Source organism: Sander lucioperca, chromosome 9 (assembly GCF_008315115.2).
Source record: "Sander lucioperca isolate FBNREF2018 chromosome 9, SLUC_FBN_1.2, whole genome shotgun sequence".
In the NCBI taxonomy this organism is placed as follows: domain Eukaryota; kingdom Metazoa; phylum Chordata; class Actinopteri; order Perciformes; family Percidae; genus Sander; species Sander lucioperca.
In genome coordinates, this window is record NC_050181.1 from 9,430,472 (window position 1) to 9,444,601 (window position 14,130).

General features: G+C 39.6%; 1 protein-coding gene across 13 annotated transcripts in view; it reads right to left on the reverse strand.

Moving 5' to 3' along the window:
* Positions 1-14,130, reverse strand: part of obscnb (obscurin, cytoskeletal calmodulin and titin-interacting RhoGEF b) — a 60,021-nt gene that overhangs the window by 41,916 nt on the left and 3,975 nt on the right. For all 13 annotated transcript variants that reach the window (XM_036005280.1, XM_036005291.1, XM_036005292.1 and 10 more), the window contains exons 3-25: positions 12,213-12,482; positions 11,729-11,989; positions 9,604-9,909; positions 9,241-9,507; positions 8,938-9,044; positions 8,210-8,378; positions 7,445-7,720; positions 7,063-7,344; positions 6,414-6,689; positions 6,046-6,321; positions 5,634-5,915; positions 4,727-5,020; positions 4,046-4,327; positions 3,578-3,853; positions 3,217-3,489; positions 2,849-3,115; positions 2,478-2,747; positions 2,122-2,388; positions 1,693-1,959; positions 1,195-1,307; positions 940-1,093; positions 668-829; positions 457-561 (exon numbers count right to left, since the gene is read on the reverse strand). In XM_036005280.1, coding sequence (XP_035861173.1) covers positions 457-561; positions 668-829; positions 940-1,093; positions 1,195-1,307; positions 1,693-1,959; positions 2,122-2,388; positions 2,478-2,747; positions 2,849-3,115; positions 3,217-3,489; positions 3,578-3,853; positions 4,046-4,327; positions 4,727-5,020; positions 5,634-5,915; positions 6,046-6,321; positions 6,414-6,689; positions 7,063-7,344; positions 7,445-7,720; positions 8,210-8,378; positions 8,938-9,044; positions 9,241-9,507; positions 9,604-9,909; positions 11,729-11,989; positions 12,213-12,482 — 5,502 coding nt within the window. The remainder of the gene's footprint in view (positions 1-456; positions 562-667; positions 830-939; positions 1,094-1,194; positions 1,308-1,692; positions 1,960-2,121; positions 2,389-2,477; positions 2,748-2,848; positions 3,116-3,216; positions 3,490-3,577; positions 3,854-4,045; positions 4,328-4,726; positions 5,021-5,633; positions 5,916-6,045; positions 6,322-6,413; positions 6,690-7,062; positions 7,345-7,444; positions 7,721-8,209; positions 8,379-8,937; positions 9,045-9,240; positions 9,508-9,603; positions 9,910-11,728; positions 11,990-12,212; positions 12,483-14,130) is intronic.

The window sequence follows — 14,130 nt, forward strand, 5'->3', positions numbered from 1 at the left end:
AAACATCAGCTAGTAAGACACCATAAAAGTTGTGTTTCCTTTTGCCATCAGGCATCAATGAGGCATAACAATGTAAATGCAAGTTGCAACTGGATTTTCTATCTCACCATTATTGTCAGAATATGTTTACTCTTTCAGCAAGACAACATTTCATCTAACTTTAGTGTGCTCTTTTACATTTGGCTCACTAAACCAGTTGAAATGTTGAGGTCAATTTAAGAAATTATTCAGGAACTTTTAGTTTGCATGCAAACGTCTGTATAGCATAATATGTTTACAGTAGCCTAATTGTTTCTTATTTAGAGGAAAATACGGTTTTAAATGTGCAGAGGTGAATAGAAATAATCAATTTGCAACAACATCTGAACATTGTAACATGGGTTAGCTTATCCATGCAGCAGTATACAGTATTCACTGTTGAGATTAGATTTCAGCACATAACATAGACTCATTTACCTTTCACTTTAAGTTTTGCAGTTGATGAGGCCTTGTCAGCTGTGAATTTAATCTCACCCATATCTCCTGGGGTGACAGACCTAAACAGCAGTACATAGGTTCTGCCTGGAATAAGAAATTGACAGCTTGTAGCAAATCATTACTTAGGAAAATCCTATAAAAATGCATGAATTGGTGTATACATTAGTGTACTGCTTTCTTGAGACCTTACCCTCTTGTCTCATCTTGATGTTGTCACTGACTTTGAGTTTGATACTTCCTTTATACCACTGGCAGTCCACTTCATCATGTGAGATTTCACAGACAAATGCAGCACTCTCCTTCTCCATCACTTCCACATCCTCCAGCTTCTTAACAATCTTAATATCTCTGGCTGCAGGGAAAATATTTTAAAGATGTTTCTATATACTGTAAATTGTTATTGAAGTATGAAGTAATGGCACCTGACTGATTTGTGGGCTTCATGACATGACTAATAATTACCAACAATGGTGAGCTTGGCAGAGGTGTTATCATCAGTAGTGCGACAGATGTAAGTGCCTGCATCTTCAGGTGTGCATTTGTTGATGACCAAAGTGCGCTTTCGGCCCAAGGAATGGATGCCAAAGTTCTTCCCTGGTTTCAATTCCACATCATCCTGCAGATTAATCATATGTTTTAAATGTTACATATATACTGTACACTTTTTAATTCATATTATTCACTCTGAAGACAGTAATTTGAATAATAATTTATCACCTTGAACCATTTAACATCTGCATTGGTTCTGGACACTTCACATTCAAAAGTAACCTTCTCCTTCTCAGGAACACTGTTATCCATAATTGGCTTGGATATCATAGAAGGAGGTTCTGTAGAAACAACACATGTTGGTCAAAAAGTGACGTAATGATGACTCGTGGCAGAATGGGTGCTGTACAAAAAGACCCTAGTGACCGATCAGGTGACACATTGCTACACTGCAAGCCTTAGTGCTCAATTCTGAATTATTGCTTAGATCAATTTTTTTTGTTTGTTTGGCTGTTCACATTATTTTTTTAAAGTGACCCATATCAGATTCCAGTGTGACCTGGTCACAGTCCTGAACTGACCCGTATGTGCAAAAGAACAATAACAAAAAGACGTCACATGCAGCAGCAGCACACTGTTGTATGGGAGGAAACACGGAGGCCACTGGCCATTTGGGCCACTTTTAGCCTGCAGTGTGTACATAGTTTAACAGGGAGCATCCCTTACCTGTAACAATCAGTTTGCCAGAAGTATGCACTCCTTCTGCTTGGAAGGCAATAGTTCCTGCATCCTCCCTCTTGAGATTGGACAACGTTAAGGTGTGTTTCTTTCCCAGGGCTGTGATACGGCAGTTCGCCCCTGACTTTAACTTGGCCCCATCCCTGGTCCAGGAGCCTTCAACATCAGCCTGGCTGAGTTCTACCTCAAGAGTTACCGTCTCTGTTTCATGTGCCTTGGTTTCTGTTAGACCCTTTATTACCTGGATCTTCTTCACTGAAGGGAGGAGGAGAAAATGTTTGAGTGTTAAAATGGAAGCAAGGTTTCCTAGCTTGAAACTCAAAACGTATATCCAAACACACATGAAATTACATTGTCTTTTTTTTTATATGTACTTAAACAATGTTTTTTTTTTATGTGATTGTGGATCAGTCTTACTCTCCACATTGAGTTTGGCCTGGGTTTTGTCATCCAGAGATTCACAGGAGTAGATGCCCCGGTCAGCATGAGTCACACTCTTTAAGACCAGAGCCTGCTTAGCTCCGTCTACCCGAATCTCCATGTTTCCTACAGGCTGCAGCACTATGCTGTTCTTCATCCACCTCACTTCTTCAGATGGCTTACTGAGCTCCACCTCCAGCTTCACTTCACTCTGCTCCTCCACTGTCAGGTTTTCTAGCTTTTTCTTAAATGTCACAGGTTCATCTAATTTGGGCGCAAATACATGTTGAATTTAATGAGGATTAGATTACTTAACATCCTTGAAAATGATATTTTAACAAAAATGTTCTTACGCTGCACTTGTAGGGTAGCTTTGCAGCTTTTGCCTTCTGCATCAACACTTATCTCTCCAGCATCTTTTTGGGTGACAGAGGTGATGGTGAGTGAGTAACTGCTGCCACCATGCTCAATCTTATACTTGGGCCCAGCAGTCACGGGTAGATTGTTGTGGAACCATCTAACATTGACTTCCGCTGGGTTGACAGCGCACTTGAAAATGGCGTCTTTTCCCTCTATTGCAGCCACATTGTTCAGTTTGGTGGTTAGCCTCACCAGTCTGGGTGCTAATAAGAACACGCAGCATCAAATGAAGCAGACTGACATGAAAGAAAAAGTTTCTATTCTGAAACATTGAATGTTTGAGTTAAATGAAATAATGAATTACCTTTTGAGGTGACTTTAGCAGAGGTCTTGTCATTTCTACATTCACAGCTGTATTCTCCTTCATCTTCTTTAGTCATGCCCGTCACAGTGAGAACCTGCTTAGCACCATCTGTCCTGACACAGTGCCTGCCTCCAGGTTTGATCTCACGGCCATCATGCTGCCAGACAACATCCCCTAAAGCTTGATTTAGTTCACACATCAGGCTAAGTGTACCTTCCAACTCCACTGTAGTAGGTTTCAAAGGGACAACAAACTTCAAAGCTGAATCTGAAATGAAAACATGAGAGATGGACATAAAATCAAAACCTGACATCTGAAGAGGTCTATACAGCAATTATCAGATTGTTAGAAACATTTCTATAACTTGCCTTTAACTTGAACTTTGAACTCCAGTTTGTCATCAGCAGTTTGACAGGAGTATGTTCCACTGTCTTTGGAATCGGTGGATTTTACTATCAGGGTACGAGAAAGGCCATCTTTTTTCATTTCATACTTGCTGCCCTCCTTGAGCTCCACACCATCTCTAAACCACTTCACACTACCGCTCTCGGTGGTCAGCTCGGTGGTCAAAACAACTTTTTCACTTGCTTGAACAATACATGTGTCCTTGACAAGTTTATTCTGGAACTTGACAGCTGCATCTAAAGATAAGTAAGAGCTTATTTTTTAGTGATGTGTGCTGAGAATTATCAATCTTGGCAAAATAAATTATATTTAAATGTATTTTACCTGTCATCTGCAGCTTAAATACCAACTTTTCGGTTCCAGCCTCACATGTGTATTCTCCAACATCTTTTTTCTCCATTTTTTCTATCACCAGCTCACGATTCTTGCCCTTTGACTCCATGTGGACTGCTTTGCTGAAAGTCAGCAGCTTGCCATCCTTGTACCATTTCACCTCTGTCTTGGAATCAGAAACCTCACAGCTCAGAGTGGCTTTCTGGGAGAGAATGGCTTTCACCTCCTTCTGGACTGACTCCTTGTTAGAGAAGCCAGCTGGGGCTTCTGCAGAGCAAATGGAAATGTTGATGTTGACAAAGAACATATCAGCCAACCCCCAAATACATAGCACAGCCAAAACCTTTCAGTCATAATGAACACACTTATTGATTGAACGCAAACAGAAAAACACAATAGCAACAAAAATATCACATTTGCATACTCTTGGAAATACTGGCGACATCTTAATTCTCCTACCTGTCACATGCATCTTAAACGATAACTTCTCAGTCCCAGCCTCACAGATGTATTCTCCAGCATCCTTCTTGTCCACACTGTCGATCACCAGCTGACGACTCTTGCCTTTCGACTCTACATGGATCATCTTACTGGAAGTCAGCAGTTTGCCATCCTTGTACCATTTTACCTCTGTCTTGGTATCAGCTACCTCACAGCTCAGAGTGGCCTTCTGGGAGAAAGTGGCTTTCACCTCCCTATGGACTGATTCCATGTTGGAGAAGACTGACTTGGGTTGGATCTCTGCAAAAGTAATAATGGAGAATGTCATGGCATTTCCGCCCTTTACTTTAGTACAACTCATTAAAACATTGCGAAACTACTGTGTCAGGATGATACAAGCCAAAATATAACCAGGACAATTGTGTTTTACATCAACACATCGACAGAGATGAAATAAATATGCAGCCAAGACCAGCCAACTATATTGTGTAGCTACAAAAATAAAACAAAAAAAATCACAGAGAGCAACGCAAATATCTGTGATACCAACATACTGCAACATACACGAGTCAACCCAGAACAGTAGTTAAGCAAAACAAAAAATTAAAAGCCTCCACTGTAGCCGTTTTTGGTCTACTTCACTTCACAAACTAAAAAGTATGCACTAATCACATATACTACGCCCTTGATTCCTCATACCTGTCACATGTACTTTAAATGCCAGTTTTTCAGTTCCGACTTCACAGATGTATTCTCCTGCATCTTTCTTCTCTACGCTTTCAATCACCAGTTGACGAATCTTGCCCTTTGATTCCATGTGAACTGCTCTGCTGGGACTCAGCAGTTTGCCATCCTTGTACCATTTTACCTCTGTCTTGTTATCAACTACCTCACAGCTCAGGATGGCTTTCTGGGAGAGAGTAGATTTCACATCCCTATGGACAGACTCTTTGTTGAGGAAAGCGGATTTAGCCTGGACTTCTGTAGAAGTACCTGCAAAAGAGTGTGGTGGCAGTACAATTATCTATATAAAAAAGGACTAGACTCTTTAAACCACAGCACACACATCGCTTTGGATTTACTGGACAAATGCAACCAAACCTTACATAAGCAGTGCACAGAGCAATAAGCTCTATTAAAACACATCAAATTAATAGAGACACAACATTGCACTTTGTATTCGTAAAGCGAAAGCAAATTGGGCATTTGCAAGTTGCCACAGGGGCACAATGAATATATAAAAAACAATTAATTGAGAAAGAAAAAGACCAAATCTGTGACCAGGAACTGACAAACAACAAAGCCACAAGACACCAGAGCTGCCTCAGCAAACAAGAAATCAATGCTACAAGAAATCAAAGCATGACGCTCAGTAGTGCATACATTCTTTTTATATAAAAAAGCTTGAATAATGACTTAGTATTTGAAGATTTGTAATTTTGATGTTTATTACAATGCAATTTACATTGTATGAGGCAGTCATTAAAACTAGGTTTTACCTCAAATGTATCTAGACTTTATATTTTACACGCTATGTCCTCAAAAGATACAAACAAACAAAGAAATAAACATTTGGTATTTATTAAACATACTACATTCTCCTTACCTTCCACATGTATTTTAAAGACCTGCTTCTCAGTCCCAGCTTCACACATGTACTCTCCAGCATCCTTCTTGTCCACACTGTCGATCACCAGCTGACGACTCTTGCCCTTTGACACTGCATGGATGGCGTTACTGGTGCCCAGCAGTTTGCCATCCTTGTACCATTTCACCTCTGTCTTGGTATCAGATATCTCCCAGCTCAGAGTGGCTTTCTGGGAGACAGTAGCTTTCACCTCCTTCTGGACAGACACCTTGTTAGAGACAGCAGACTGGACCTGTGTGTCTGTGGAGGAAACCATGAATGTGGATGATAAAAACGTTGTACTTGTTTATTGATATGTGAAAATCTGCAATACCTTGTAAGTACATCAATTAACAGAAATACTATAAGCCAGTTCAGTCCTTGGCCCTACCTGCCACCTGGAGTTTGAAGACCAGCTTCTCAGTCCCAGCCTCACAGATGTATTCTCCAACATCCTTCTTCTCCACGCTGTCTATCACCAGCTGGCGACTTTTACCCTTTGACTCTGTGTGTATTGTCTTACTGAAAGTCAGCAGCTTGCCATCCTTGTACCATTTCACCTCTGTCTTGGAATCAGAAACATCACAGCTCACAGTGGCTTTCTTGGAGAGAGTGGCTTTCACCTCCTTCTGGACTGACTCCTTGTTAGAGAAGGCTGACTGGGCCTCTGATGGAGGAGGCATGAGAGGGAAAATATCAGATCCAATAAACATCTAATTAGTAATAATATTATTATTTTGAAAATCCACCTTCCCTTACCTGCCACATGCATCTTAAAAGCCAACTTCTCAGTCCCAGCCTCACAGATGTATTCTCCAGCATCCTTCTTCTCCACACTGTCGATCACCAGCTGACGACTCTTGCCTTTGGACTCAGTATGGAGTGTCTTGCTAGAAGTCAGCAGTTTGCCATCCTTGTACCATTTCACATCTGTCTTGTTATCAGCTACCTCACAGCTCAGAGTGGCCTTCTGGGAGAGAGTGGCTTTCACTTCCCTCTGGACTGATTCCCTGTTGAAGAAAGCTGACTGGACCTCTGAGGGTAACGTCAACGAGAAATACAGTTTTGTTGTTATAAGCACTGTTTAAGGTTCACCGATGACGGAAATATATAAGAGACATCTAACTGATGCATTCTTCAGGACAATAATGATTATTTACTCTCCCAGGCAAACCTAATCAAGTCTTGTTTGGGACATTTAAATCACAAAATTGGTACTACATCATATAAATGTGATGTATAAAGATAATTAAATGCGTAGCAACTAACCTTCTTCAAACCCTTAACTAAAATCCTATTCATACAGTAGAAAGACACCAATATATAATTTATATTAATTGCATAAAACTATAATTATTTATCAGATCATATATATATATATCTCAATTAATCAATCGAGCGGTCCTACCTGACACAAATATCTTGAAGACCAGCTTATCCCCTCCGGCTTCGCATGTATACTCTCCAGCATCGCTCTTCTCCACTCTTTCAATCACCAGCTGACGAGTATTGTCTTTTACTTCTGAGTATGTTGTCCTACTGGATATCAACAACTTTCCATCTTTATACCATTTCACCTCTGTCTTGCTATCTGAAACATTGCAACTAAGAGTGGCTTTCTGGGAGAGAGTAGCTTTCACCTCCTTCTGGACTGACTCCTTGTTGGAGAAGGCAGCTACGGCTTGAGTTTCTGAGAAAAAGATAAGGTAAAGACATTTATATCATATATTAATATCTGTGATGTGCAGTCAAATGTTGAATAGTACTACAAAATCATCACACAATCTTACCTTTTATCTTGACCTGGAATGTGACTTTGTCTGCTGCTGTCTCACAGGAATAATGTCCTTCGTCACTTTTCTTGGCATTCTTGATGATGAGTTTCCTTTGAGTCCCTTTGGAGATGAAGGCAGTTCTTTGGTCCTCAATGATCGCCACTTGATCTTTTCTCCACACAACGACCGCGCTGGCAGGAGATACCTCACAGCTCAGCTCAAGATCTCCTTTAAGGGACGATGACATTCCCATGGTACCTCTGGCTTTGTTTAGAAACTTGGCAGGTTCATCTTAGAGAAAAAGAGAGTAATTGAGTGATGACTTTTTAAATCAATTATTTATCAATGTCTTTTTTTAATTCATACAATTAAAATGTGCTACCGCATTAGTGTACTTGTAAAATCTTTCTGACATTCATTAAATCCCTTTGGAAATATATATCTTTATGTTTGTTATCAGAGCAGTTCATGTGTGGAATTAATTGGGGTAGCAACACAGGAGTTGACTACATGATGACAGATAGCTCTTTCCTCTATTTGATGGCTCATAAGCATATGTTCGCAGCCATCAGAGTAGGTCACATTTCAGTATATCACATGGTCTGCATGTTGGCTTAAGGCACTACTTGTTGCACACACTGAGCCCAGTTCCCTTTATGCAATCATCTTATATAGCATATTGGTGATACTACCTTCACAGGCCAACACACAATCCATGGCAGACAGATTGTTAAATTTTCTCCGGGATAAAGTTAAACTGTACTTTTTTGATGAGCGTACCTTTAAGAGTGAGTTGCAGGGACATTCTGTCATCACCTAAAACACACTCGTAGATGCCCACATCTTCCTCTGTAACATTGTGTACAATAAGGATCCTCTTGCAGTCGATGATCATATGTTCATACTTCTTTCCTATTTTCACCTCCCGCCCATTCCTCATCCACACCACCTGAGGAAACACACACAGATTGCCAAAATAGACAGTATAAAAAAGCTATGGTTAAAAGAGTAATTAAATATTATGCTCAAGTAGAACTATTGTTACTCTAGTATTCAAGTAGGAGTACTTGTGCTGACAAGCGCTCAAATACAAAAGTGACTCCTAGGAAGGCTATTCTGGCTAACAGGAACATGAAATAGAAAATGTTGCACACTATGCTGACTGAATTCAACTCCATATGATAACCCCCTACCAACTTCAACTACAATACATCTATCCAATCCAAAGTGGGGGCCATATCTTCTTTATCAAAGACTGGCAATGGAAAAGAGGGTCAAAACTAACTAAAATGGAATATAATTCTCGCATTTTTGGTAGTTGAGTACAATGCTTAATCAAAAAGCAGATTTTAGAGTAGGCTCAAAATAGCACAGACAAAATGTACTCAATTACAGAAATGATAGCATTTGTATTCTATCCCTATATACTTTTAAAGTTAAAGGTGCATTAAAAGAATATGTGCATGCTAAAAGTAAAGCTGTAAATGATGTATGTTCCCATCACAAACCTGTGCATCGTAATCTGACACCTCAGCAGTCAGCTGAGCAGTGGCTTGGGCACTGCAGATCACCACCTCCAGCAGATCTGACTTGTTGGTGAACCTAACAGAAGGAGCTAAAAATACACTTTTAATGTTAGAAGGCATTATTGATTTGCTTTTCGCAAACAAATACAGTAAATACAAATCATTTCAATTCAATTACAAAAATGTAAGAAAGTTTTAATACAGAAAAACAAATGTACTACAATTTATTTATATGATTTAAAGCATTTTTCTCTCCTGATAGTTTATCTGGCTATGAGTGCCTACCCTTCACAGATAGAATGCAACTACTTTGCGAGCCTCCACCCACAAACTTGACCTCAGTTCCATTCATTTCCATGGTCACGACACGGATGAGCAGAGTGTGCGTGTTCTTGGATCTGGTGATAAGGTAGTCGGCTCCACTGCGCAGAAGGCGGCCGTTTAGAGACCAGTAGCCGGAACAAACAGCAGACAGCTCCACGGAGATAGAGAATTCCTCACCAGAGATTGCAGTACTGTTCATTAGGCCTTTCCTGATTTCAGCACTGGGTTCTGGGGACAACAGGCAAACCAGACATGAGAAAACATGCAACACACACAACAGCACATAGCCATGAATGACAAATATCACAGAGAGCTCAGTCTTACCGAGGTAGAAGCTTCCAGGCATCTCCAGGTAGGGACTCTGGCCAAAGGCATTCATAGCAGAGATACGGAACTGGTAGGTGGCTTCTTCTGTGAAGTCGCAGACGGTGATCTCTGTTGAAACTATGGTTACCCCAGCATTGCACCTCTGCCATGTCTGAGTGCCAATCTTCCTTTTCTCCACAATGTAGCCCTTGATGGGTACAGGGCGGTCGCTGTCAGGAGGAGACCACTGAATGGTGATGGATGAGTCAGTCTTGTTCTGCACCACAGCATCGACTGGGGGATCGGGGGGATGCTTCCTTGCAGCTAGAGCAGAAAGAGTGATGATCATGCTGTTTATATAATCAGATGAGCATTAAGTGATTGTAGTAAATCAAAAGAAAGATAATAGGAAAAATAAATGTTTTTTACTTTCATTTAGGGCAATTATTCTTGTCAGTTAGGATAACACTTTGTTTACCAGTGTAATAACTGTGATGCTGTATAAAGTCATAGGGAAGTTGTAGCTGTACAACGAAGGACATTGGGCGTCACACATTAAGCGATCAGATCAGGTTTCAAACAAGTCCACTTGAACCCATTTTTGTTTTTAAACACAAGACAAGCTTGTCTTTTTTCAGGACCCACCAAAGCCATATAGCACAAGTTAAAAATCCTGTGTTGCAACAATCCATTTTCCAACAATCCAAAACATGTGCATAGGCTGTACATATCCTGAAGAGCACCTACGTTTCATGGGATTCTTTTATTATTTAGAGGTGAAAATGATCAAATGAAGATGCTCACACAAATGTCAACTGTAATTGTCCATGTTTTTTAAAAACTCATATATCAAAGTACTGCTTTTTATTCCTCTTTTACAATAATAAATATTGCTATTTGGCAAACACTGTAAATCCAACAACCTTTGTAGTAGTGTTTGTAATCGCAGGGTTATTTTAGAGTTAGGTAATTTCCATGAAGTGCTTACATTACATTTTTTCTAACCGAAAAATAAATAAAATAATAAAACAGTAAAAAGAACAATAAGAGAATGCAAGACAATTAAGGTATTACCAAAAAGTATATATATATATATATATATATATATATATATATATATATATATATATATATATATATTAGGGCTGTCAATCGATTAAAAAAATGTATCTAATTAATTACATACTCGGTGATTAATTAATCTAAATTAATCGCATACATAATTTTTTCCCGGTGCTTTAACCGAGAAAAAAAAAAAGAAGGGCACTAAACAACAGTCGGCAACATCAAAGAATGGCTTGTTTATTGCTAGGCCATAGTGTCAAAATTAAATGATTTAATAATAATGTAATAACTATAACAATAACTTATTTCACTAGTAAATTGCTGTTGAATGAGAAAAACAACCACCAGATGGGAAAAGGGCATTTATCAACAACTTTGAATGCACCACGAGACTGTAGGTTACCAGTTTCATTGAACGCACCGTCTGTGTTTTTCCGACAACAGCAGCTGCAGATTGTTACATCCCAGTGTTGAATCCTCTACAGTAAAATACAGTCACACTTTACACCGTTTAGCGTTAGCTGTCAGCATTGTAACCGTTTTTAATCCAGCTACTAGCTAGCGGTAGGCTAACGTTAGCTGCTGTCGAATGTAGTGTTAACTAGCATCACGTGCAGCGATGTTTCTGTTGCCTGTAACGTCTGTTTCAGAGCATCCGAGAGAAGCGCAGACATATCAGTGGCATCGAAATGAGGCGCCGAAATCCGCGTTGCTATTCGGTCTGGTAGATACAGGTCGTGAAGGCACCTGTGCCGTATTAGCACCGGATTTCGGTACCCACCCCTATTCAGGAAGAAGATTTTTATAAGTAAATGATCCAGGCAGCGCATTCCCGTCTCCCTCCTTCATTTTACAGTCAAATGGTGGCTAGAACGGCTCCGGGTCAAAGTTCAACATGGAATGGATTAATATGCGTTATTTTTTTTAACGCGTTATTTTTTCTCAGATTAATTAATCGAAATTACTTTCGAGAAACTTTTTGTTATTTAAACATTAATTACCACATGTTAAGCCATCCTGCATAGGTAGGTCAAAACAAATACAATAAATCTGAATTTGACCCGAGTGTCATCCTCACCAGTGACAGAGAATCGAGTGGAAGTCTTGCAGTCTCCAGCCACAAAGGCCACTTCTCCTGAGTCATCTGCCTGGCAATCTCTAATTGTGAGTGTGTACTGTCTCAGCACGCAGCCAATCGAAATACGGGAATCTTCCTTCAGCTTCTCGCCATTGCGGGTCCAGTAAACATCCGGGAAGGGATGCTCCAGCTCCACACAGAAGATGACAGTGTCACTGACAGGAACTACTGTCCTCCGGGGAAGCTTCTTAGTAATGTTGCCTGGGATATGAGAGGTAAAGAGAGAGTAAACATTACATAAAAAAACACATTCAGTAGCATTGTAGACACATTGACTAGCTGTTCTTAATTTCACAATTTTTTAGTAGCATGTTAAGCAGGTCATATTAATTACTCTTGATATTATAATATATAATATGACATTATAATGCCTGCACATAAAATCTACCAAGAAATAAAGACAGAAAAAAAGTCTCAACCATACCCAGGACAGTGAGCTCAGCCACAGTGCGACTGCCCTCTTTCATCTCGCAGATATAGACACCATCGTCGTTGGTTGTGACATTATGTATGGTGAGACGACGCAGGGTGCCTTCCTGCTCCATGTAATATTTGGTGCTTTGCTCCAGCCGCGTTTCCTCCATGAACCAGTTGGCCAGGGTGGCACTAACAGGAACCTCACACATCAGGGTGGCTGATGTTTTCTCTTGTACCTCCACATCCTGCAGCTTCCTTCTGAATGGCACCTTAGGCTCTGACACAATGAAAAATAACAGAATCTTTAAGTTACGCAGCCAAATTGATGGTGTTGCATACGTCAGTCTATCAAATACAAAAGGCAGCATATAGCCTACTTTAAAATCAACCATTTTTAAAACTTTCTACATTTATTCCCCCGTGATCTCTAGTTCAGGCTAGTGTGATCTTAAAATCAAGTCGGAGAACTAAAAACTTGCTAGAGAGATAATCCATAACATTGGACATTTGATGTGTGTATTTTCTTGAGCACCCAAGATTTGAGACTTAAGGTTATTCAATGATAGTTTCATTAGTCAAAAGCTTTTACAGAGGAAGTTGTGGAAAAAAATATTTTGGCAATACAGCTAGAGATGTTCCGATACTGATACCTGTATCGGTATCGGCTCCGATACTGCCTAAAACGCTGGTATCGGTATCGGGAAGTACTGGAGTTTATGCACCGATCCGATACCATGTAAGAAAGCCCTAAAGAAAATCTATGTTAAAGTAGTTTATTTATGTTCTTTTTCCGTTATAACTGGATAATAAAAGAAAGTTCCGTGGCATTCATGACAACAAAGATAGAAATAATATCACATCCATACAGATGATAGTATTCAGCTGTTAAAACATGATAAAATATATGACACACTGGTATTGGATCGGTACTCGGTATCGGCCGATACGCAAGTTCAGGTATCGGAATCAGGAAGCAAAAAATGGTATCTAAATCTAAATACAGCAAGTGAAATAAAAGCTTTTCGGTAGTCAACTGTGAAACTTTGGTTGTTAAGACCAAGGTTTGACAGTTGTACCTATGTAATATAAATGTAATATTTACATTTAACTATTTACAATACGTCCTTTACATTGCAAAGGACAAAGTACACATTACTTAGAGAATATCAAGTTGCTTAAAAACACTGGAGGGAATCAAAGTTCTCAAACCTTAGCTTATAATTTATTCACAACCCTCAAGAGTTATTTATTTGGTCCTTAGTATTCCAAATAAATAAGTGCTTTGATGGGCTTTCCAAGAATGTGCCTGGCTTCCCTTTCTGCCAGGACTTATTTACTTTCTAAGTGATCTATAATAATCCAACATAACGTTGTTAAATGTCACACAAAGTGCAATGTTTTTGTTTTGTTAGCAAACTTTCACTCCTTTTTCCATTTTTACTGTACTGGTCAGAAGTGACAATTTAGTGAAATTGTGTGGACTGTATTTGTTGTTTTTCTTTAGATTGAATTGTTTCTTCTTATTCCGTACTGTATTTTCTGTATTCATTGTGAAATGGATATGGTCATGCAACCACTAAGAGTTTAAAATGTATATTTTTCTTGCAAATTTGTCATTTAAGTCCTGCAAACTAACAACCTGCAAGGCAAACATCAGAAGTGTCAATTTTCCTGCACCAGCAATAAACGGGTACATTAGTGGCACAGCCCTCATTATCAGACATACCGACATAAATCTAAAACCCTACAGTTTTGTCTCTTGCGCCAATTTCTTCCCAAGGGAAGTCTCACTAACAGTGGTGCCAATTTGCTCCAATAAGTGAGTGACCATCTTAGCATCTGTGAACTACTCATCACCAGCAGAAAATAGATGCAACACAACACCCGCCTTCAGAGGATGAGCCAGAATTCAACCGTGTTGTGAA